A 22,384-nucleotide genomic window follows, 5' to 3' on the forward strand; every position below is an offset into this window, starting at 1 on the left:
CCCACGTGCAGCAACGAAGACCCAACACAGCCAAAAGTAAATAAATAAATTTATTAAAAAAAGAAAAAATCTCAAGGCATACTTGTCACACGTTCTCAGGGCTTTGGTTGGGAAAACGCTGACCTAGTCCAGCGTCCTCAGCTGCAGTGGGGGAATTAAATCTTAGAGAGGGGATGCGACATTCCCGGATCAAGACGTTAATGCTGAGGCTAGAACTCTAGTCTCTGGGCAACTAACTAGCCAAAGTCTCCTCCCCACAAATTAAGCAGGGGTTGGATGTCAAGCTTGAAGACTGCGTCAGTGGTAGTCACAGTGGATGGGGTGATGGTCCGGATCGGTATTGCTTTAATGTGGTCCCATTACCACTGGCATTAGAACTTGTTAAACCTTGAGGAACCTGGGACCCACACAGACATACTGAATCTGGCTCTGCTGCAAGGCCTGGGAATCTGCATTTTAAGGTTTGCAACCATGCCCCACCCCCCCTCCTCGGCAGTAATTTTGGACTCTGAGCTCCAGCTCCTGCTTGAACTGAGGGACTCTGCTGGGCGCGTAGCACCCAGCAACCTGACCTCAGAGAAGCGTGGGCGGCACAGCTACACTGTGGTAAAATTGTCTGTTACGTACTAGTCCTTCCAGTCATCACAGGCCAGCCAGTACCGTGTCCGGGTGAGGCCACCGCCGTGCCTCCGTCAGCCTCCTGGGCCAGCGGCTGAACAGGCTGCGGAGGGCGGGCTGCGGATGGGGGTAGAAGCTGCTCAGCAGTGCCCCCTCGAGGCACTGCTGAGCCGGGCGGCGGTTTCCCTTCTCCGCCCCCGAGTTCCTCCTACTTCTTCGTAGTCCCGCCCACCAAGGAACCCACTACAGCGCCTGCGCCTTCTTCCTTGCCCCGCCCCCACCTAAACCGGATGTTAACCGACGTCCCATAGTGCCTTGCGAGTGGCGGGCCTGATAGCAAAATTGGGGGGTAGCTACGGGTTCAAGTCGTTTTTGTTGGGGTTGTTTTATTGTGCCCGGGCGCTGTACGAGATTGGGGCCTGGTCAGTGCTTCGTCTGCGGATGCAATGGCGCTTCTCCGGGGCGTGTGGGGCGTGCTGAGTGCTCTGGGAAAGTCAGGAGCGGACCTCTGCGCGGGATGTGGCAGTCGACTGCGCTCTCCTCTCAGGTAGGACTGCTCGCCTGCGCCTCCGGAGGCGACAGGGCTCAGGACACCCTGGGGTTGGAATGTAGACGCTTTTCTGCGCTTTCTGCCCCTCCTAAAAGGTCAGGGCCGAGTTGGCCTTCTGATTCAGACCTCGACCTTGCCACGGGGATGGTGGCTTTGAGACCAGGCCTTACTGCATCAGTACCCCGTGCCTTGCTTCCGGCTACCTTTCCCCTCCTCCCCGCCCCTTTTTACTGTCTAACCTTGGAGCACCCCGTTCTGCTTTCCCTACGAAGTCGCTCCTAGAGTCTCCTGCCTTCATCTAGGCATTAAGGAGGCGGGGCCCGGGAGCTGGAGTGTACACGCTTTCCTCCACTGTCTGCCCTTCCTAGGAGGTAAGGGCTTTGAGACTTAAGTTTTGGAAGCTTTTGCTTCTGGATAGGACAGGATTTTAAATGTCATTATCTTTCTTGTCGAAGGTGTCAGATATATAGCATTTTGATGACATCTTGTTTGGCATCTCTGTTCAGATCCTTACGAATATGGGCACTTAAATGCTTAACATTGGTTATTTTCTTTTTATTTGTATGTAGTTTTGCGAATGTACCAAGATGGTTTTCATCTAACTTCATTGGTTATCCAAAGAAGCCTATGACTTCATACGTTCGATTTTCTAAAGAACAGCTACCCATATTTAAAGCTCAGAACCCAGGTGAGGAGTTTGGGCTATATACTCTTCTTTGATGTAATAAAGAGGCCACTAAGCAGTTAAATTGGAAACTTGATTTTCACTACCAAAGCATCCAGTGAATGCAGAAACATAACCATTCTGTTTGATGTTCTGTAAAATAGGAGGTATAACATATTTTTTACCAAATAAAAATGCTTTAAATGTAATTGACATCTAGCGAAAGGTATTTTTAAAATAGCATGCAAAGTGGAAAGCACCCAGGGAAGAGGATGAAAAAGCTGAATTTTGGGCCTTTTTGCCATTGGCCCAGAGGACCATTGATGAATCATTTTAGCTTTTGCTTAGCTCCTGCTTCTGCCACTGGGAATTATTAATAAAGTTACAATGAAATAACCTATGTGGACATGTTATGTAAACTTTAAAGCTCTACACAAATTACTGTTAATTTCAGGAGCTTTTTCACTGAAAGTCAGTTCTTGAGTTCCTGAAAGATTTCCAGTTAGGAGGTTTGTTGACTCCCTAGAAAGGGTGTGGGTCTTTATTTAGGTTACAGTGTAAAGATAATGACTAAGTTAGTAATTGCTGACCTTTGCTTATGATTTCAAAAGCCTTTTCACATGCAGTACATCACAGGGCACTTGTGAAAATCAAATGAGCTGTTAATAGTCTTACATTATAAAGAACTGGTTTAAGAGACATGCTTCAGTACTCATATCTTTTAAAATGTAGGAGTTGAAACTAACAAGTGGTTTGTTAAATCATTTTTACCCTGTCATTCCAGTTAAGATGAGGAAGGCAATGGGGAATAATGAATTGGTTTTAGTATAATTTAGTTTGTTAGCAAATGGTATTTCTGTAATTGATATACAAGGTGGTGTTACATGAATCAAGACTATATTTTGTTGTTTAGTCAGGTTTAATGAACTTGATAATTCCTGAAAGACTTGAAAAAAATGTTTTGATTGAAATGTGAAGTAAAAAATTTGTAGACACTGATTACGCAATGACTTAAACTAGTAATCAATTTCTGAGGACCATTTTGGTGGTAAGTGATAATCCCTAATTATTAGATAACAGACTTTAACAATGTTAGAAAATATTAAATTATTTATCGTATTTAAGTTAGTTGGTTAGAGAAAAGCTAAATCATTGTATTAAGTTGTGTGTGGTATAGAGGTATCTGTAAAAATACTTAATTTTAGAGCTAATGGATTATGCTTTCCTGGAAGTCTTTAGAAATTGATCCTGAGACATAAAATTGTGACATCAATTTTTGCTTTATTTCATTTCATAGATGCGAAAAATTCAGAACTAATTAAAAAAATCGCTGAGCTATGGAGGGAACTTCCTGATGCAGAGAAAAAGGTAAGCATATAAGTTTTCAACATTGCTGACCAGTTATTCTGTAGTTAAGAATAATTGTCATGTCCTTTAAGGAACCAGATGACCCAGAGTTTTTTTTTTTAACATCCATTATCTACAAAGGAACTTCATACCGTCTGATCCACATAAATGATGAGAATATGGATGTATGGGAGTGGTGATGAAGGGTTGGCAGCAATTTGAAGTTGAAGGCTAATTACTGGACTCTCCCCTCGGTAATCATGTATATGAAAAATACGTGACTTATGAATGTGATCCGAGAGCACATTTTTCACTTGGTGATTCAGTCTGTCTTTACCTGAAGTCATGCAGTTGTCTTTCCCTGACAGGTGTGCTATGTTTAATTAGTCAACAACAGTTTATTGACTTCTTATATGAGTTTTCTATTTATAGATATATGAAGATGCTTACAGGACAGACTGGCAGGCATACAAAGAAGAGATAAACAGAATTCAAGAACAACTAACTCCAAGTCAAATTGTATCTTTGGAAAAAGAAATCATGCAGAAACGTTTAAAAAAGAAAGCGTTAATAAAAAAGAGAGTGAGTATCATTGAAATATTCTTTTCCTTTGGCAAATAACTGAAATATATATATCTATGAGTATAGGTGTTTTTGTCTTATTTTGATGATATGGTAGAATGTCATCAAGTGTACTCTAGTTAGGAAAAAATAGGATAGTTCCCTTCTGCCACTAGAACCACTTGCCTTTGAGTCTGTTTTGGAAACCCTTTTTGCTACTTCTGGATGCATCTGAATTTAAGATATATAGTTAGGACTGGCATGAAAGCTGTAGGAACAGAGTTATAAAACAGCCAAATCACGAATAGCAAGAATCTTGCTTCTGGGTCTTGTCTAGAATAACCTACTGATTTGAATTGTTCTATAGGTAATGGTGAATTTGATTCTGAATATTGCTTAATAGACTGAATTAATTAACAATGTTTAAAAAGTGCCTATTGTATCTTATCAAATAAGAAGTGCCTTTAGGATGAAATCCTGTTTTTCCTCATTAAAAACCCCACATGTTTCAAAATTAGTGGTTTCCAGCTTAAGGTATTAATCCATATAAATTCCATTGTTTGATAGTTAGACTACATCTTTCTGTAGTATTAGGTGTGAGGTGGAGAACTTGCTGGTCCAGCACATATACAGTAGAAAAGGGTCATCAGAGTTAAAACTATTTCTCTGGAAAAGCAGATTCTAGCCTTTAATGTGAGGTGCTAGGATCTCTCTCCCTAACCCTAATGTCTTAAGCCCTCCTAGCACTCGGGTGAGGACTCACCCAATTTCATTTCAATGATAGTAATCTGAGACTGCTGATCCAATTAGTAAAAGGAAGCCAGAAAAGATACTAAGAGTGAGAAATAAGAGTCTCTGCATAGGGATGGTATTTGGAGTGTTGAGAACTAGGGTTTACTCTCCCTTTTTTGCTCTCCCTTTCTACTTAATGCACCCAAACCAGTACTTAGAGTGGGGAGGACCAGAAATGAGGATTGGGCAGATATAAGGGGTTTCCTAGTCAAATATTTCTTCTGTTCCTTTCTCTGTTCTCCTCATATTCCCATTACATGTGTGTTATACCTATTGTAGTTGTCCCATAATTGTTGGATATTCTGTTATCTTTTCTTTTCTTTTCAGTCTTTGTTCTCTTTGCTTTTGGGTTTTCGAGGATTCTTTTTGTTTTTTTTGGCTGCGCCATGCAGCTTGTTCCCTGACCAGGGATCAAACCCGTGCCCCCTGAAGTGGAAGCTCGGAGTCCTAACCACTGGACTGCCAGGGAATTCCCTCTGTTAGTGTTTTTTATCTCTAGCACTTCTTTTTTTTAAAAAAATGATTGTGCACTTATTTTATTTTATTTATTTATTTTTGGCTGCATTGGGTCTTCGTTGCTGTGCGCAGGCTTTCTCTAGTTGCGGCGAGTGGGGGCTACCTTCGTTGTGGTGCGCGGGCTTCTCACTGCGGTGGCTTCTCTTGTTGCGGAGCACAGGCTCTAGGTGCGCGGGCTTCAGTAGTTGTGGCACGCGGGCTCTAGAGCGCAGGCTCAGTAGTTGTGGCTCACGGGCTTAGTTGCTCCACGGCATTTGGGATCTTCCCGGACCAGGGATCGAACCTGTGTCTCCTGCATTGGCAGGTGGATTCTTAACCACTGCGCCACCAGGGAAGTCCCTCTAGCACTTCTCTTTGGTTCTTATGAGTTCCATCTCTGCTTACAATGCCCATCTGTTCTTGCAAGCTGTCTAGAATCCTTAGCATATTAATCACAGTTGTTTTAAAATTCTGGTCTGATAATTACAGCATCCCTGCCATATCTAGTTCTGAGGATTGCTTTGTCTCTTCAAATTAGGTTTTTTGCCTTTTAGTATGCCTTGAAATTTTTTCTTGATAGCTGGACATGATGTGCTGGGTAAAAGGAAATGCTGTATATAGGCCTTAGTAATGTGGTAAGGCATGGGGACAAGGGAAGCATTCTACAGTCCTGTGATTACGTCTTGGTCTTTTAATGAGTCTGTGCCTTGGCACTGTGAAGTTCACAAGTGTTTCTCAGTTTTTTCTCCCCTTTGTAGGTGGAACAGGATGGCTAGAATAAGCTGTAGTCAGGTATTTCCTTTCATTGAAGTCAGTTAGGCTCTGATAGTATACCAGCAGGTTAGGTTCTGATTAACTAGTTTCCCCTGAGGGCAGGCCTTGTTAAGAATAATAAAATGCTCAGGCATTTCAAAGTGTTTCCTTTTCTTCTCATCCTGCTGAAAGCAAGAGGGGATTTTTCTTGATATTTACTGTTGGAATCTGGTCAGGTTCCTGGGGATAAACCTCACAATGTGAGGTCCTTCCTATGACTGGGTAACTCTCAGAGTTGTCCGCATGGAGCCTCCAGCAGTTTGTTAACTGCAGTTCAGTTTCCTCCCCGGCACTGGTTTCCATTCCTGAGTCTCTGCTCTGGTAAGCCTAGACTCCCTGTGTTCACTTGTCTGTGTCTGTCTCTTCAGTCTTGGGGGCAGCAGTTTGCCATGTGTCCTCTCTTCTGTGCATCCAAGAGGATTTGTTGATTTTCCAGTCTGTTCAGCTTTATACTTGTTATGATGGAGTGGTGACTTCCAGACTTCTTACATGTGGAACCGGAAACCTGAAGTCTGAGTGTTTCTGTTCTTTCTCTCTGTTGGAATTTTTCTTTCCATTAGATTCCCAGTTCCAACTGGTTAGAGAGTAGGTGAGAAGTGTGGGAACCAGGAAGTTGGAGGTGAAGCACCTAGGAGAGAAATCCCTAGCAGTAGCTCTAGAAACAAAAGGGGAAATGCATAGTTAAGTTGTAAAATGCCTAGTTTCCTGACTGAGAGGTTCAGGGCCATGAAAGTGATCTCTACATGTAAATCAGAGAAGCCCTACTTTTACTTATGAATGAAAGTTGGGTTTGTTATTGACTGTAACCAAATTGCCATTAAAAGCTCCATCATTTTACAAATTACTATCAAATTCAGCAACTAAATAAGTTAAGATGATGCAATATCTTTCATTAGATAATGCACCCCCCTGACCCCTTTTGATACCTAGTAAAAATAATTGAAATTAACATATCTGTTGAGGGTTAAAGGTTGAGAGACATGCAGGGAAGGAAATGAAATGAGAGATTTTTAAACAGATACTCTAATGTTCTTGAGTTGTGGTGGAGACATGTAGTGCTTTGGCCAAGGAGATGGTAGTGTACAAAAAGATTTTGTACATATGTGCTCAGTTATTCAGTTCATGGAGACCATGAAAATAATATGTAAAGGAAATGTTTTTGTATGAAAAATAACTCACAAAATCTATTAGAATTTTCAAAACAGTACTATAAAAATTCTGACCCCAAGAGGGAACAATCACATACTTTATATAAGAATCATAGGGCTTCCCTGGTGGCGCAGTGGTTGAGAATCTGCCTGCCAATGCAGGGGACATGGGTTCGAGCCTTGGTCTGGGAAGATCCCACATGCCGCGGAGCAATTAAGCCCGTGAGCCACAACTACTGAGCCTGCGCGTCTGGAGCCTGTGCTCCGCAACAAGAGAGGCCGGGATAGTGAGAGGCCAGTGCACCGCGATGAAGAGTGGCCCCCACTTGCCACAGCTAGAGAAAGCCCTCGCACAGAAACGAAGACCCAACACAGCCATAAATAAATAAATAAATAAATAAAGGAGTTCCTTAAAAAAAAAAAAAAAAGTCTGTTTATAAAAAAAAAAAAAAAAAAAAGAATCATAATGTTCACTTTAAAGAACATTCTGTAATGCATAGTAGTGAATAAAGTTTTTCTGTAGGTGAAATTAAGTCTCATAGAGGTTGAAACTTTATCTCACTGTTCCATTTTTATTACTTAGGAGTTAACAATGCTTGGAAAACCGAAAAGACCTCGCTCAGCTTATAACATTTTTATAGCTGAACGCTTTCAGGAAGCTAAGGATGGTACATCACAGGTAAAACAGAACTGTTTATTTTGAAAATTTTTGTTTATTCTAAGTTTTAAAATACCTAGACAGGAAATTTTAGGGGTGCCACATGTCAAATGATGAAGAAAAGTGGTAAATTACTATAAACAAATATTATATACAAATAAGGCCCTCTTTCTTGTATCTCTTTTAAAGATGAATCCTTTTTCTTACCACATACAATTAATTTGAATATGTAGTTGCCTATATATAGAGAGAGAGAGAGTCAACTTTTAAAATTCAAAAAACATATAAAATTTTCAGCTTTATAGGGTTGTTAAAGTTCTGGAGACTTCTTATCCAGCAGTTCTTAACTGTTTTACAGTCACTGGGAAAGTAGGGTTGAGGTGTAATATTTTGTACTGGGATTTGAGTGTAACCTATGGCTTCATGTTATATCCTTTAATAAAATTTTAGTTTTGCCCACAGGAATGTATTACACATGTGAATGTCATATGAATGTGCAGAAAAAAAAAAAAGCTTGTTGTTCCTGCTGTGGCTTAGTGTTTCGTTTATTTCCTTCTTAGAGGCTCCAAATTGACAATTCTATTTTTCCTTTTATAATAAGCCATGGTAAGAGAAGTTGTCTGTTCAGATTCCTAATTCTTGTCAATCTGAGATATAGGTTTTTTGCCACTCTGCTTCTTTGGGTTACTTAGATCATTTTACAAATCCTGTTGAACATATGATTAAATAATGTATATATGTGATGTACTTTTTCCTGGCTATATACTTTTACTGATTTACTCCCCTTGGGATTTTAAATTTAGTTTCCATGGCCCTGCATTACTAAAAAAGCAAGCCTATTTATTTTTTTAGTTGGAATTTGCTCAGTCACTAACTTACCTTGGATTTATTGATAGTTTTCTTATTAGTATAAGAAGGTTATATGCTTGAGAATCCTGAATCAGTGGTTCTCAACTCTGACTGCATCTTGGAATCACTTCAGAAGCTTCATGGCTGGGCCTTATCCCTGGAAATTAAAATTAACTCAATTATTTATCATTTTTATTCATGTAAAAAATACACCCTCATAGTTTAAAGAATCAAAATAAGGCTTGTTATGAAAGATACTAGTTTTACCGTGTATTCCTTACTCCAGAGTTAATACATTCTGTTTTAGTCGATTCTTGTGGTATTTACCTCCATATTTCTAAATAATGTTCTGTATCGTTACTTCCTGATTTTTTTTTTAAATTCTAAGCATTACATATATTTTAGGCATTACCTCTCACTATTTGATGAACATTTAACTCTTTCTTATTCCACTGTTCACATTTCCATCATCCTACCTCCCAATATAGTTATCATAATTTTGTTTAGATCAACATTGAGTACTTAACATTATTATGATAATGTAAACCATATTCATAGCTGAGGTGTTCCATTTGCTATGATTATTTTTCCTTTCTTGCAAAACTTTCACTGAAATTGATTATGTCTTGTTTTTGTATTTGCTTAGTTTTTTATGTACTATCCATAATTCCACCCAAATTCTTCAATATTCACTAGCTTGAGTACATTAGAGTACATTAGATGCATTAAATATTCTGTCAGTTCCATTAAATATTCTGTTTGTTCCAGTTTGGTTGTTGCCTTCTATGCTTAGTGCATAGCTGACATCCTGGATCTTCATCATCATCCTTGTGGTGCTTTTGCTTCTTCTGTTGTCTTTCTTGGTTTACTGATTCTATTACAGCATCTCCCCCAGTAAGAGTACATGGGAGATTAATTTTTTGAGTTCTTGCATGTCTAAAAATGTCTACATTTGTTTGATAGTTTGACTTGACATAGAATTCTAGGAAATCATGTTCTTTGAAAAATTTAAAAATATTGCTCCTTTCTCTGGTAGCTTTTAAAATTGCTTTTGAGAAGTGTAAAGCCGTTTTGATTGTTGGTCTTTTGACAGTGATCCGTTTTCTTTTTTCTCCCCTTCTCTTTTTTCTTTGTTCTGACTCTCTGGAACTCTTGTTATTTGTTTATGCATCTTCTGAACTGGTCCTCTAGTTTTATTAGCTTTTCTGTATTGTTTTCTCTTGGCCTTTTTTGCTTTTCTTTCTGGGATATACATTTTCACTAAATCTCCCTGTTTTCAGCATGTTACCATTGCCCCAACTGTACTGGGTATCCACAGAGTAACTATTTTACCCTTTTAAGAGGATGAATATCATAGAATCTGCCCATGATGGGGATTTAACCTCTGTTTTAAACAGACTTTCAGTCGATCCTCATGTTTTAGCCTGACCTTCACCTCTATTTTATACCTGTCTGGTGCTGCATTGTAAATCAATTTGCCTTTTACTTTTTTGGGTTTAGGTATCATTTCTCCACCTGCTTTTCAGCTTCCAAAATGCTGTGTTAGTACTGCCCTCTCCTGTTGTCTTTGTCCATGTGGTTTTTATGCCTTAAGAAATTTTAGTTTAATTTTAAAAAAATAAACCACAGAAATTTATTGCTTACAGTTCTGGAGGTTAGGAAATACAAGATCAAGGCACCATCATGGTGAGGGCCCTTTTCTGGTTCATAGCTGGCACCTTCTCACTGTGTCCTCACATGGTGGAAGGGCTCATTTAATGGGGTTTTAGGAAGCAACAAAAGCAAATATCTTTCCATCCCTTTAATTTTTTTTCATGATTTATTTTTTTAGTTGAAAGATTATTCATGCAACTTCATAAATTATTGTTTAATGCATTGAGTGTGAAACTTTATGGATTAAATATATTTTTTGAATTTATTTATTTTATTATTTATTTTTGGCTATGTTGGGTCTTCGTTGCTGCACATGGGCTTTCTCTAGATGTGGTGAGTGGGGGTTACTCTTTGTTGCAGTGTGCTGGCTTCTCATTGCAGTGGCTTCTCTTGTTGTGAGCACGGGCTCTAGGCGCGTGGGCTTCAGTAGTTGTGGAGCACGGGCTTAGTTGCTCTGTGGCATTTGGGATCTTCCCGGAGCAGGGATCAAACCCGTGTCTCCTGCATTGGCAGGCGGATTCTTAACCACTGCGTCACCAGGGAAGTCCCTATGGATTAAATATAAGCAAAAAGATATGTTATGAAAGAATTGAGAGCATTAAAGCAATTTAAAAAAAAATTAATTTATTTATTTTATTTATTTTTGGCTGTGTTGGGTCTTTGTTGCTGTGCGTGGGCTTTCTCTAGCTGCAGCGAGCGGGGGCTACTCTTCGTTGTGGTGCGTGGGCTTCTCATTGCGGTGGCTTCTCTTGTTGTGGAGCACGGGCTCTAGATGTGCGGGTTTCAGTAGTTGTGGCTTGTGGGCTCTAGAGCGCAGGCTCAGTAGTTGTGGCTCGTGAGCTTAGCTGCTCCGCAGCATGTGGGATCTTCCTGGACCAGGGCTCGAACCCGTGTCCCCTGCATTGGCAGGTGGATTCTTAACTACTGCGCCACCAGGGAAGCCCAAAGCAATTCTTTCCAAAGCTAAGAGAACAGTTATTTAGTAACTGTCCCTGGATATACTAAATGTGTTTATAAAAGGTAAGTTTAAAATATTCAAAACATAGGCTCGGATACCATCTGGTACCTCATTTTTTCTTAATAGGAAAATAAAATTCAGTCAAAGTTCTGGTCAGAATAGTAAAGTTCATTGTTTTAACTCCACTTCTCCTTAAAATCACTGATGATATTCTCCTAGCTTTAAACAGGTACTTTTCAAACCATATCCCTCTTTCCCTCACATTCTCCTTCTCCTGTCCCTCTGTCTCTTCTCTGCCCCTTGTTCTCCACCCACCCATTTTTCCCTTCAGTCTTTGCTCTCTGGTAGCAACAGCACAAGCTGTGTGAAGTGTACTCACTCTCCTCTCTGCCTCTCCTCCCGCTATGGGATCCCTGCATCCCTTTAGTTTTATAGATGAAGAACCAAGCCTAAGGGAGGTAATACGACTTTTTCCAAGTCACATAGTTAAGTTCAGCTAAGTAGAATAAGAACTGGTGTTGTATTTTTCCTATGACTACACCTAAACATGTTGGCACAAGTTTTAGAAGAAAACATTAAGCTACAGAGAGGAAATAAGACACTTAGTCTTTGAAGTTAGTCTATGACAGAATGTAGTTTATACTTGAATATTAATGTTTCTGAATCCAAAAAGATAAATATCTGCACGGGAAAAGGAACCATCAACAAAATGAAAAGTCATCCTATCAAATGGGAGAAGATATTTGCAAATGATTTAAAGAGTTCATACAACTCAGCAAAAAAAAAAAAAAAAAAATCTGATTAAAAAATGGGCAAAGGATCTGAATAGACATTTTTCCAAAGAAAGACATAGAGATGGCTAACAAGTACCTGAAAAGGTGCTCAACATCACTAACAGGGAAATGTAAATCAGAACTACAATGAGATATCAGCTCATACCTGTTAGAATGGCTATTATCAAAAAAACCCAGGAAATAACAAGTGTTGGTAAGGATGTGGTAGAAAGAACCCTTGTGCTAAAACACTAACTCAAAAAGGTATATACACCCCCATGTTCACTGAAGTATTATTTACAGTAGCCAAGACATGGAAGCAATCTTAAGTGTCTATTGATGGATGAATGGATAAAGAAAATGTGTATATGCAGTGAAATATTATTCAGCCATCATAAATAAGGGAGTCTTGCCATCTGTGACAACATGAATGGTCCTTGAGAGTATTATGCTAAGTGAAAAAAAATCAGAGAAAGACAACGTATAATCTCATTTATATGTGGAATCTTAAAAAAAGAGCTCATAGACACATATAACAGATTGGTGTTTGCTAGAGTTGGTGGGTGGGGGTGGGGGTCAAAATGGGTGAAGGAGGTCAAAAGGTACAAACTTCCAGTTATAAATAAATAAGTCCTGGCAATGTACAATATGGTGACTGTAGTAAATACTGTACTGCACATTTGAAAGTTGCTAAGAGAGTAGATCCTAAAAGTTCTCATCACACACAAAAATTTGTAACCATGTAAGGTGATGGATGTTAACTAGACTTACTCTGAGCATTCTGCAATATATACAAATACCTAATCATTATGTTGTACACCTGAAACTAATGTTATATGTCAATTATATCTCAGATTTTAAAAAGATACCTTTTTAAATACCTTCATACCATTAATTTTTGTACATTTTAACAGTTTAATAATTTTTACTTAGAAAAGATGTTAAGAATTGATGAATCTTTGCTTGTGATTCTTGATATCTGAGTGTTTGTTATTGGAATGAATAATAAAAAAAATTTTTCTTTAATCGTTGAAATCCCTATATCTGGTACTTAAAGATATGTTGTTTTACAGGTAAAGCTGAAAGCTGTAAATGAAAGCTGGAAAAATCTCTCTAGTTCTCAAAAGCAAGTAAGTAGTATGGTTTTAGTCTCAAGTGTCTAGTTAGAATATCTATGAGAATATGTTAGAGCAAGGCTTGATTCATGTGATATACTTATATTACACAAAGTATTTTAAAATTATTTTCATATTCTTGGAACCAGTTTGGCTTTTCTCTTTTGGTAGTTTATTTTTAATTGGCTTCATTTTATTTTATTTTAAAAAATATTTATTTATTTATTTATTATTTTTGGCTGCGTTGCGGCACACGGGATCTTTCGTTGCGGCATGGGCTCTTCATTGCAGTGCACAGGCTTCTCTCTACTTGTGGCGTGCTGGCTTCTCTCTAGTTGTGGCACGTGGGCTTAGTTGCACCACGGCAGGCATGTGGGATCTTAGTTCCCCAACCATGGATTGAACCCACGTCCCCTGCATTGGAAGGCAGATTCTTTTATTTATTTATATATAAATAAATAAGTAAATACATACATACATACATACATAAATTTAGGCTGCATTGGGTCTTCGTTGCTGCTCGTGGGCTTTCTCTAGTTGCGGTGAGCAGGGGCTACTCTTCATTGTGGTGCACAGGCTTCTCATTGTGGTGGCTTCTCTTGCTGCGGAGCACGGGCTCTAGGCACGTGGGCTTCAGTAGTGTGGCGCACAGGCTCAGTAGTTGTGGCTCGTGGGTTCCAGAGTGCAGGCTCAGTAGTTGTGGCACACGGGCTTAGTTGCTCCGCGGCATGTGGGATCTTCCCGGACCTGGGATGGAACCCGTGTCCCCTGCATTGGCAGGTGGATTCTTAACCACTGCACCACCAGGGAAGCCCCCTGGTAGCTTTTGACTGCAAATAAAATTGGTATTTAAAACAGTGTCACTCATAACTTAGTGTCACTGTATCCAGTGATGGTCACACCCTGCCCCTGTTCCTTTTCCATACTCCAAGCCCTGAAATTGTAACAACTTCATTAATATTTAAAATCTTTATCTCTTACCTTTCTTCATCTAATTTTTATCTCACAAAAACATTCGTTTCCAATCCCCCCTTATATATGTAGAATAGTAAGGTAATTTCTAGAGTATATATAGGAAAGCATTCCAGAAATTAATTGCAAAGATTCCTCTAAAGAAGTCATTTTAACGATTACACTTTTTCTCAGGTATATATTCAACTTGCTAAAGATGATAAAGTTCGTTATTATAACGAAATGAAATCTTGGGAAGAACAGATGGTTGAAGTTGGACGAGATGATCTTGTACGACGTTCAGTGAAATACACAGCAAAATAGTGACCCTGAGAAGTCTTAAAATAGAAGATTGAATTATGTTCATAATGGATAGACACAAGAAACCAATTAGGTCTCAATACCCAAAGCTGTTTAAAATTAAAATGGATAAAAGTTGGTAAACATTTATATTTAATTTCTTTTCTTTAGCCCATTGACTTCTGCCAGCCAATTCAATACATTTTGTATTGGTGTCTTGCTTTGGAAAACCCAAACAGATAAGAGTTCATGCGGAATGTATTTTGTGTTTAGGAACCACTGAGCAGCAAAATAATCCATGAAATGTAACCGTGAATCATTTTACCTTTGATAAAGGTAAATCAGACTGTGAAGTTTTTTTATACTCTATGACTATGGAAAGAATATTCTTGTTTCCTTATATTACGGAGGCAGGCATTTCCTTTTCAGAAGTGTCTCAAAGTTTGTAGAAGCCATAATGTTCTGTGATATAATTGTTCGTTTTTAATAGAGCATCCAGAACTCATGTTGGCAAATTCCAAATCCTAGGTATAATTCATATTGTAGTCAGAGTTGATGGTTGTACATGCAAGAGATTTCTGGTGTCAGTTGCAACTTTTATAAAAGGGATAGAGAAATTTATATATCTTTTCCTCATTGTCTTTTTTCCTAAATTAAAAACTAAAAAATTATGTACCATATCTATGCATATTGTTTTATATTGCATAGAGTAAAAATTTAAGTGTTTCCTAATTATATGTTTTAAGGTGAGACATTCATTTTACAGCTTTCTGGGGGGTTTTTTTTGTTTGTTTTTTTAAAGTAGGAATTTGTGTTCTGAATTATTTTTTCTCTTATGTGAGTATATTTATCCAGAAAGTAGAGAACTTATTTGGTATAAGTTTTAAAATGAGAGATCTAAAAAAACATAAGTCTCCTGTCTCTAGATTTGGAGCCTGTAATTTTTAAACATTTTGCGTAACATATAAAAGCCTTTGTACGGGACCCAGCTCTGGCCTGTTGGCGAAATCCAGCCCCACTGCCTGCTTTTCATGGCCTTGTGAGGTAAGAATTGTGTTTACAATTTTAAATGGTTAAAAAAAAAGAATATTTCAAGGCACATGAAAATTAATATGAAATTCAGTGTCCATAAATAATGTTTTATTGGAACACAGCCATACTCATTCTTATTGTTTATGGCTGCTTTTGTGCAACAGTGACAGAGTTGACTAGTTGTTACAGAGATGGATAGCCTGCAAGGACTGACCCGTACAGTGTGGAATGAGATGCTCTTAAATTATTTGCTATGGCTCAGTAAAATAAACCTTAAGAATTTGCCAGTTAGCATATAAACCTTACCATCCTTTAGCATTTGTTTATCCTCTTAGGAGAGTCAAGCAAAGGTTTTCAAAATCCTCACCAGCATTTTGAGCAAAGTATTCAACTGTCATCATCAGTTCACAGGAATAAGATAACTCAAAATTTATATTATACAAAATATTATGCCAAAAAATTGTGTATTCTAGATCTCCAGAAACAAATGAAGATTTTTGTAGTTTGTGGATAGAAAATAAGTTAAAAGTCATGAAAAAATGACTTTTTACACACCGAATTTGGCAAAGGTAGGGACTGTAGAGAAAAATATAGCTTAAGAGAAGCCTAAGATTTAAATATATGAAGCTGAGTGTATTCAAACAACTTTCCCCTGTGGATAGGAATACAGGACAAAGTCTGCCATTAGGTAGATAGGCACCATGGGTCTGAGGCTAGAGTATTTTGGGGAGTAAGGGTTAGGGAAGAAAAGGACGTGTGCTAGTGTCTATCACAAGCTTTTCTCAATTAGGTTTCCAGGAGAGAATTAAGCCCTAATTCCCTATGGCATCTAGAATGGTACTGATTTTGTATCATCCTCAGGAGAATGGAGAAAATAATCACTCAAATAATTTACTGTGTTCTGTGCTTCAGATGAGCCTAGGGAGCAGATAGGAGTCAGTGTTTGTAATGAATATTATAGAATGGGTGAGGTAGAGAAATGACTTACGTAAACACCTGCAGGACAAGTGTAGTATAAAACACATCTTTGCAATTACTTTCTGAGCTCTTTTAGCATTTAACTACCTATATCATTTTATACCAAACACATTCAAATCTTACCTTCCCGAATATACTGGGAAGTTCAGTGTCTGGTAAGTTCTTAAATATTTACATCTTAATGTAGGGAAGAAAAGTATGAAACAGTGAAAGGAGCTAGAGCAAAACCATTTTATGATAATATCATTTTATTGGTTTTTCTTTGTTTCTAAAAGAATGTCATCATTAATACTTTAAATATTAGGATAATCTGATTTCACACCTTTCTTAATAAACTTCAGTACATGTTGAAGACTGGCATGCCATATATCAAATGCCATCCAGTTTAACAATATACACAAATATTCTATTGTTATAAAGAATAAGAGCTTATATCAATAACCAGTGGCCAGTCATATAACACCTTACTTTTTAGACTTTTCTTAAATTGACCCAACAAAGTAATTGCTGTAAGAGCTAAAGAATAGTGCCAGGGAAAAGATGCTGAGGAAATGAAAGCAGTGTTTATGCTTTTCTGAGCAGTTGGTCATAAAGAGATGTTTATACTTTTGTTCATTAGAGTACCAGTATTAGATTTTTTGAAATAAATTGATGATGGGTATGTGTGTAATTATTTTACTTTCTGATGTTTAAGGGATATTAATGTGCAGATTCAGCCTACTGTAATCATGTAATTTTGCTGTTGCTTTTGGCTAACTCCTTTTTTGGAAATGCCACTTTCTTTTTTTAAATAGTTGGCTATGAATGTGTATATTTAAATTTCTGAATTAAAATGATATTACTACAAGTAGAGTTAAAGTAACTAGAAAACTTTATTGATTTTTCTGACATTTACTGTACCTAAAATTAATCACCACCAGGTTGTGCTAAAGCAGCAGGAAGTTCTTATATAGTTAAGTAATAAATACCCATTATTTCTCTTAATTTTATCAATCTTTTTACTATAAGAATTCTCTCAAGAATACTCTCTTACTTTCCTCTCCTCACAGCCACTCTCCCTCCTTCTTTTCAAAGCTCCAAGCTCTTACAGACAAATTTGAAAATGTTATAAGCACAGACTGTATGTTTTGAAATTTTAAAGCAGTAATACTTTTTTTTTTTAAATACTTTTTTTTAAAATTGAACCTTTGGGAAGAATAAGAAATGAACATATTTATTACTTTGAACTTGTAAAACCTTCCAAACAGAAAGTAAAACTATACAAAGCTAGTATCATCAGTCTCTCACATTGTTCACAAATAAAGTACTTTTGGTAATTGATTAAATAATTGATTATATTTAATGGAAAATACATGAAACATGAAACTATTTTCTAGCACATTAAAAAATACTAAAAAAATTTTTTTTTTTACTGGCTAAGAAGCTACATACTTAAAATTGACCCTAAACAAGAATTTTAAATAAGCTAAACATTTAAAAATCACCCTAATGTCATTTAAATCATCGTTACATAATGGTGTCTGATTTACATGTGATGTGCAAGAAAATATTGAATTTACTTTTTTGCCTATATTAATTTAAGATTTATCCAATTTCATTTCTCCACCCCCACAAGTCATGTATAAGAGGAGAATAAGGAAGGCAGTATAGTTGACCTTTGAACAGTGCAGGAGTTAGGGATGTGGTCAAAAATCCATGTATAACTTATAGTTGGCCCTCTGTATACACGGTTCCTCTATATACGCAGTTCTGCATCTGTGGATTCAGCCAACTGTTGATTATGTAGTACTGTAGTATTTACTGTTGAAAAAAATCTGCATATAAGTTAGACTCACACAGTTCAAACCCATTATGTTCAGGGTCAATTATACAGTTCTGACACAGTGACTTTTTACTATAGAGACTACCAACCATCAGCCTTCACATTAAAAAGTTGATTGGTTATACCCAACTCTAAGATTCTATTTAAATAATTTGTTTGATCTGGAGACAGGGTGGGATCAAGATGGAGTAGGAAAACCTTGAACTCACCTAGCCCAATCAACACATCAAAAATACAACTATGTATAGAGCAATTCTTCATGAAGGAGATCTGAAGACTAGCAGAACAGCTCTTGTACAACCAAGGCTGTTGTACACAGAGTCTGGTAGGGAGGAGAAGCATCCTAGCCAGGATCCACATCCCTAGCAGGTGATCCAGAAGATTGGGATGTCACAGGCTTGGGATCCTTTCTAAGAAGCAAGGAATTCACACCCCATATGAAGCATCCCAGTCCTGGGGTCTGGCACTAGGAAGACAGCCCTCTTAGTTGGTTTGAAGACCACTGGGGCTTACTGGAGGGCTGTAAGAAACTGAGACTCCACTCTGAAGAGCACACACATATTTGCTCCCAGTCCCAGCACAGACCAGCAGATTGAAAACTGGTGCTCTGGCCAGCCTGCCAGGACACCCCAGGGTACACTCCAGTCTGCACCAGGATCCCACTCCAGTCCCACCTGAACTGGCACCATTCCCCATTAAGGTGGAGACTGCCATTGCCAAAACACATGTATGCACTGGGAAAAAAGGAGAGCCAGCTCAGAGGTGAAATTCCAACACCTTGGCCGCAACCTCACCTCTGACCAAGGCAAAGACTGCCACCACAATTGCACGTGTGCGAATGTACTAGCGAAAGAGCAAGCCAGCCTAGAGGTGGGGTTCTAACCCCTTGGGCCCTGACCCCACCTCTGACCAAGGTGGAGCCTGCCATTGCCATCACGCATGTGTGCGTGCACTGGAGAAGAAGCAAAGCCAGCTCAGAAGTGCTGTTCCAACCCCTCAGCCCCAACACCACCCCTAAGCAAGGCAGAGACTGCCATCATGCCAGGAAGAAACTTGACTCCCTTAGGGCTCCTGCTCCAGCCCCTTGGACTTGGTCCCGCTTCCCAATAGGGTGACAACCACCACTGAGCCTGGGACAAGTCCCAGCTCACATCTGACTCCAGCTCTATTCCCCTGGACACTAGCCATACCTCCCATCAAAGCAGCTGCCATCAGCACACACCAGGAGAAGACACGGCCTGTGCTCACTTCAGATCTAGCTCCCACCAAAGCCACTGGGCTAACAGACTGCATAAGGATGCTCCCACAGAAGGACATGCCTACAAGACTATAATAGGTAACAGTTTCACCTAATTTCATAGAGACAAATAGAGGAAGTCAAAATGAGAAGACAGAGGAATATATTTCAAATGAACGGGGGGGGGGGAACCCCAGGGGGGGGGAAATGAAACATAATTTACCTGATAAAGAGTTCAAAGCAATAGTAAAACAAAAAACAACAATAAAACACACACACACACACACACACAAAACAGAAAACACAAAAAACAAAAACAACTTGGGAAAAGAATAGAGGAACACAGTGAGAAATTCAAAGAACTATGAAACATGAAAAAGAACCAGTCAGAGAACTGAAGAATAACTGAAACAAAAATACATTAGAAGGAATTAACAGGAGATTAAGTGATAAAAAATAATGCATAAGCAATCTGGAAGATAGAATACAGGAAATCAAATCAGAACAGCAAAAAGAAAAACTTAAAATTATTTATTTATTTTTTGGCTGTGTTGGGTTTTCATTTCTGTGCAAGGGCTTTCTCTAGTTGCGGCAAGCGGGGGCCTCCATCGCAGTGCGTGGGCCTCTCACTATTGCGGCCTCTCTTGTTGCGGAGCACAGGCTCCAGACGCGCAGGCTCAGTAGTTGTGGCTCATGGGCCTAGTTGCTCCGCGGCATGTGGGATCTTCCCAGACCAGGGCTTGAACCCGTGTCCCCTGCATTGGCAGGCAGATTCTCAACCACTGTGCCACCAGGGAAGCCCAGAAAAACTTTTTAAAATGAGGATATTTCAAGAGACCTCTGGGACAACATCAAGAATACAAACATTCACATTATAGGGGTCACAGAAGGAGAAGAGAAAGGGGTTGAAAATGTATTTGATGAAATTATGGCTGAAAACTTCCCAAACCTGAGGAAGGAAAAAATGTCCAGGTACAGGAATCACAGAGTCACAAACAAGATGAATCCAAAGAGACCCACACCAAGACATCATAATTGAAATGACAAAAGTTAAAGAGAGAATCCTAAAGACAGTGAGAGTAAAACAAAGAGTCACATACAAGGGAACCCCCACAAGGCTATCAGCTGATTTTTCTGAAGAAACTTTGCAGGCCAGAAGGGAGTGGCATGATATATTTAAAGTGCTGAAAGGGAAAACCTACAACCTAGGATACTCTACCCAGCAAGACTGTCATTCAGAATTGAAGGAGAGAGAATTTCTCAGATAAGCAAAAACTAAAAGAGTTCATCAGTACTAAACTAAGTCTAAAAGAAATGTTAAAGGGTCTTCTCTAAATGGAAAAGAAGATGCTACAACAAGAATTTATAGGAAAGGATAAATCCCACTAGTAAAGGCAAAATACAGTAAAGATTGAGGATCAAGCTAGTATGAATAAACTAGTATGAAGATTAAAAAACAAAAATTGTAAAATCAACTATAACTACAGTAAACATGAAGGGATAAACATGAAGATGTAAAATATGACATCCAAAACCAAATGTGGGGACTTCCCTGGCAGTTCAGTGGTTAAGACTCCATGCTTCCACTGCAGGGGACGCAGGTTTGATCCCTAGTCAGGGAACTAAGATCCCACATGCTGCATGGTGCAGCCAAAAACAAAACAAAACAAAAAAACCGAAAACTAATTTGGGGGAGGGGTGTAAAATGTAGATCTTTTAGAATGTCTTTGAACTTAAATAACTATCAGTTTAAAAGCAAGTAGATATAGGACTTCCCCGGTGGTGCAGTGTATAAGAATCTGCCTGCCAATGCAGGGGACATGGGTTCAATCCCTGGTCTGGGAAGATCCCACATGCCGCAGAGCAACTAAGCCCATGTGCACAACTACTGAGCCTGTGCTCTAGAGCCCGAGAGCTGCAACTACTGAAGCCCACACACCTAGAGCCTGTGCTCCGCAACAAGAGAAGCCACTGCAAGGAGAAGCCTGTGCAACCTCAACGAAGAGTAGCCCCCACTCACTGCAACTAGAGAAAGCCTGCACACAGCAAAGAAAACCCAACAGCGAAAAATAAATAAATTAAATCTTAAAAAAAAATTCTTAAAAAAAAAAAGCAAGTAGATATACTTCAACATATATGAATCCCACGGTAACCACAAATCAAAAACCTACAATAGATACAAAAAAAACTGGAAACGAACACAAGCATATCCCTGAAGAAAATCATCAAACCACAGGGGAAGGAACTAGAAGAAGAAGAAAAGAACAAAGAAGAACTACAAAAACAACCAGAAAACAAGTAACAAAATGACAATAAGTACATACCTATCAATAATCACTTTATCTATCTATCTATCTATCATCTATCTATCTATCTATTTTGGCCGTGCCACGAGGCATGTGAGATCTGAGTTCCCTGAACAGCGATCGAACCAATGCCCCCTGCAGTGGAAGTGCAGAGTCCTAACTACAGGACCACCAGGGAATTCCCTCAATAATCACTTTAAATGTCAATGGACTAAAGCTCCAATCAAAAGACATAAGGTGGGGACTTCCCTGGTGGTCCAGTGGGTAAGACTCTGTGCTCCCAATGCAGGCAGCCCGGGTTCGATCCCTGGTCAGGGAACTAGATCCTGCATTCATGCTGCAACTAAGAAGTCCACATGCCACAACAAAGACCTGGTGCAGCCAACAACAACAAAAAAAAGACAGAGGGTGGCTGATTGGATTAAAAAAACAAGACCCATCTATATGCTGCTTACAAGAGACTTACTTTCAGAGCTAAAGATGTACACAGACTGAAAGTAAAGTTATGGAAAAAGATATTTCTTGCAAATGCAAATGACAAGAAAGCTGGGGTGGCAATACTCATATCAGACAAAGTAGACTTTAACACAAGGTCTATAACAAAAGACAAAGAAGGGCATTATATAATGATAAAGGGATCAATACAAGAAGAGCTGTGACACACATTAACATACATGCACCTAATATAGGAGCACCTAAATATATAAAGCAAATGTTAACAGACATAAAGGGAGAAATTGACACTAATACAATAATAGTAGGAG

At 38.8% G+C, this 22,384-nt stretch overlaps 1 protein-coding gene across 2 annotated transcripts; it reads left to right on the forward strand.

Moving 5' to 3' along the window:
- Positions 1 to 758: 758 nt before the first annotated feature.
- TFAM (transcription factor A, mitochondrial) lies at positions 759 to 17,107 on the forward strand. Of its 2 annotated transcripts, XM_036829280.1 has the most exons (7): positions 759 to 1,165; positions 1,738 to 1,856; positions 3,130 to 3,200; positions 3,612 to 3,761; positions 7,572 to 7,667; positions 12,953 to 13,009; positions 14,141 to 17,107. In XM_036829280.1, the coding sequence occupies exons 1-7, from the start codon at positions 1,065 to 1,067 to the stop codon at positions 14,267 to 14,269; spliced, it is 723 nt and encodes a 240-aa protein (XP_036685175.1). In that variant the 5' UTR covers positions 759 to 1,064; the 3' UTR covers positions 14,270 to 17,107. The 2 variants fall into 2 exon arrangements, with proteins under 2 accessions (XP_036685175.1, XP_036685176.1); XM_036829281.1 differs by lacking the exon at positions 7,572 to 7,667 and having other exon boundaries at positions 923 to 1,165.
- The last annotated feature ends 5,277 nt before the right edge of the window (positions 17,108 to 22,384 follow it).

Source organism: Balaenoptera musculus, chromosome 16 (assembly GCF_009873245.2).
Source record: "Balaenoptera musculus isolate JJ_BM4_2016_0621 chromosome 16, mBalMus1.pri.v3, whole genome shotgun sequence".
Lineage (NCBI taxonomy): Eukaryota > Metazoa > Chordata > Mammalia > Artiodactyla > Balaenopteridae > Balaenoptera > Balaenoptera musculus.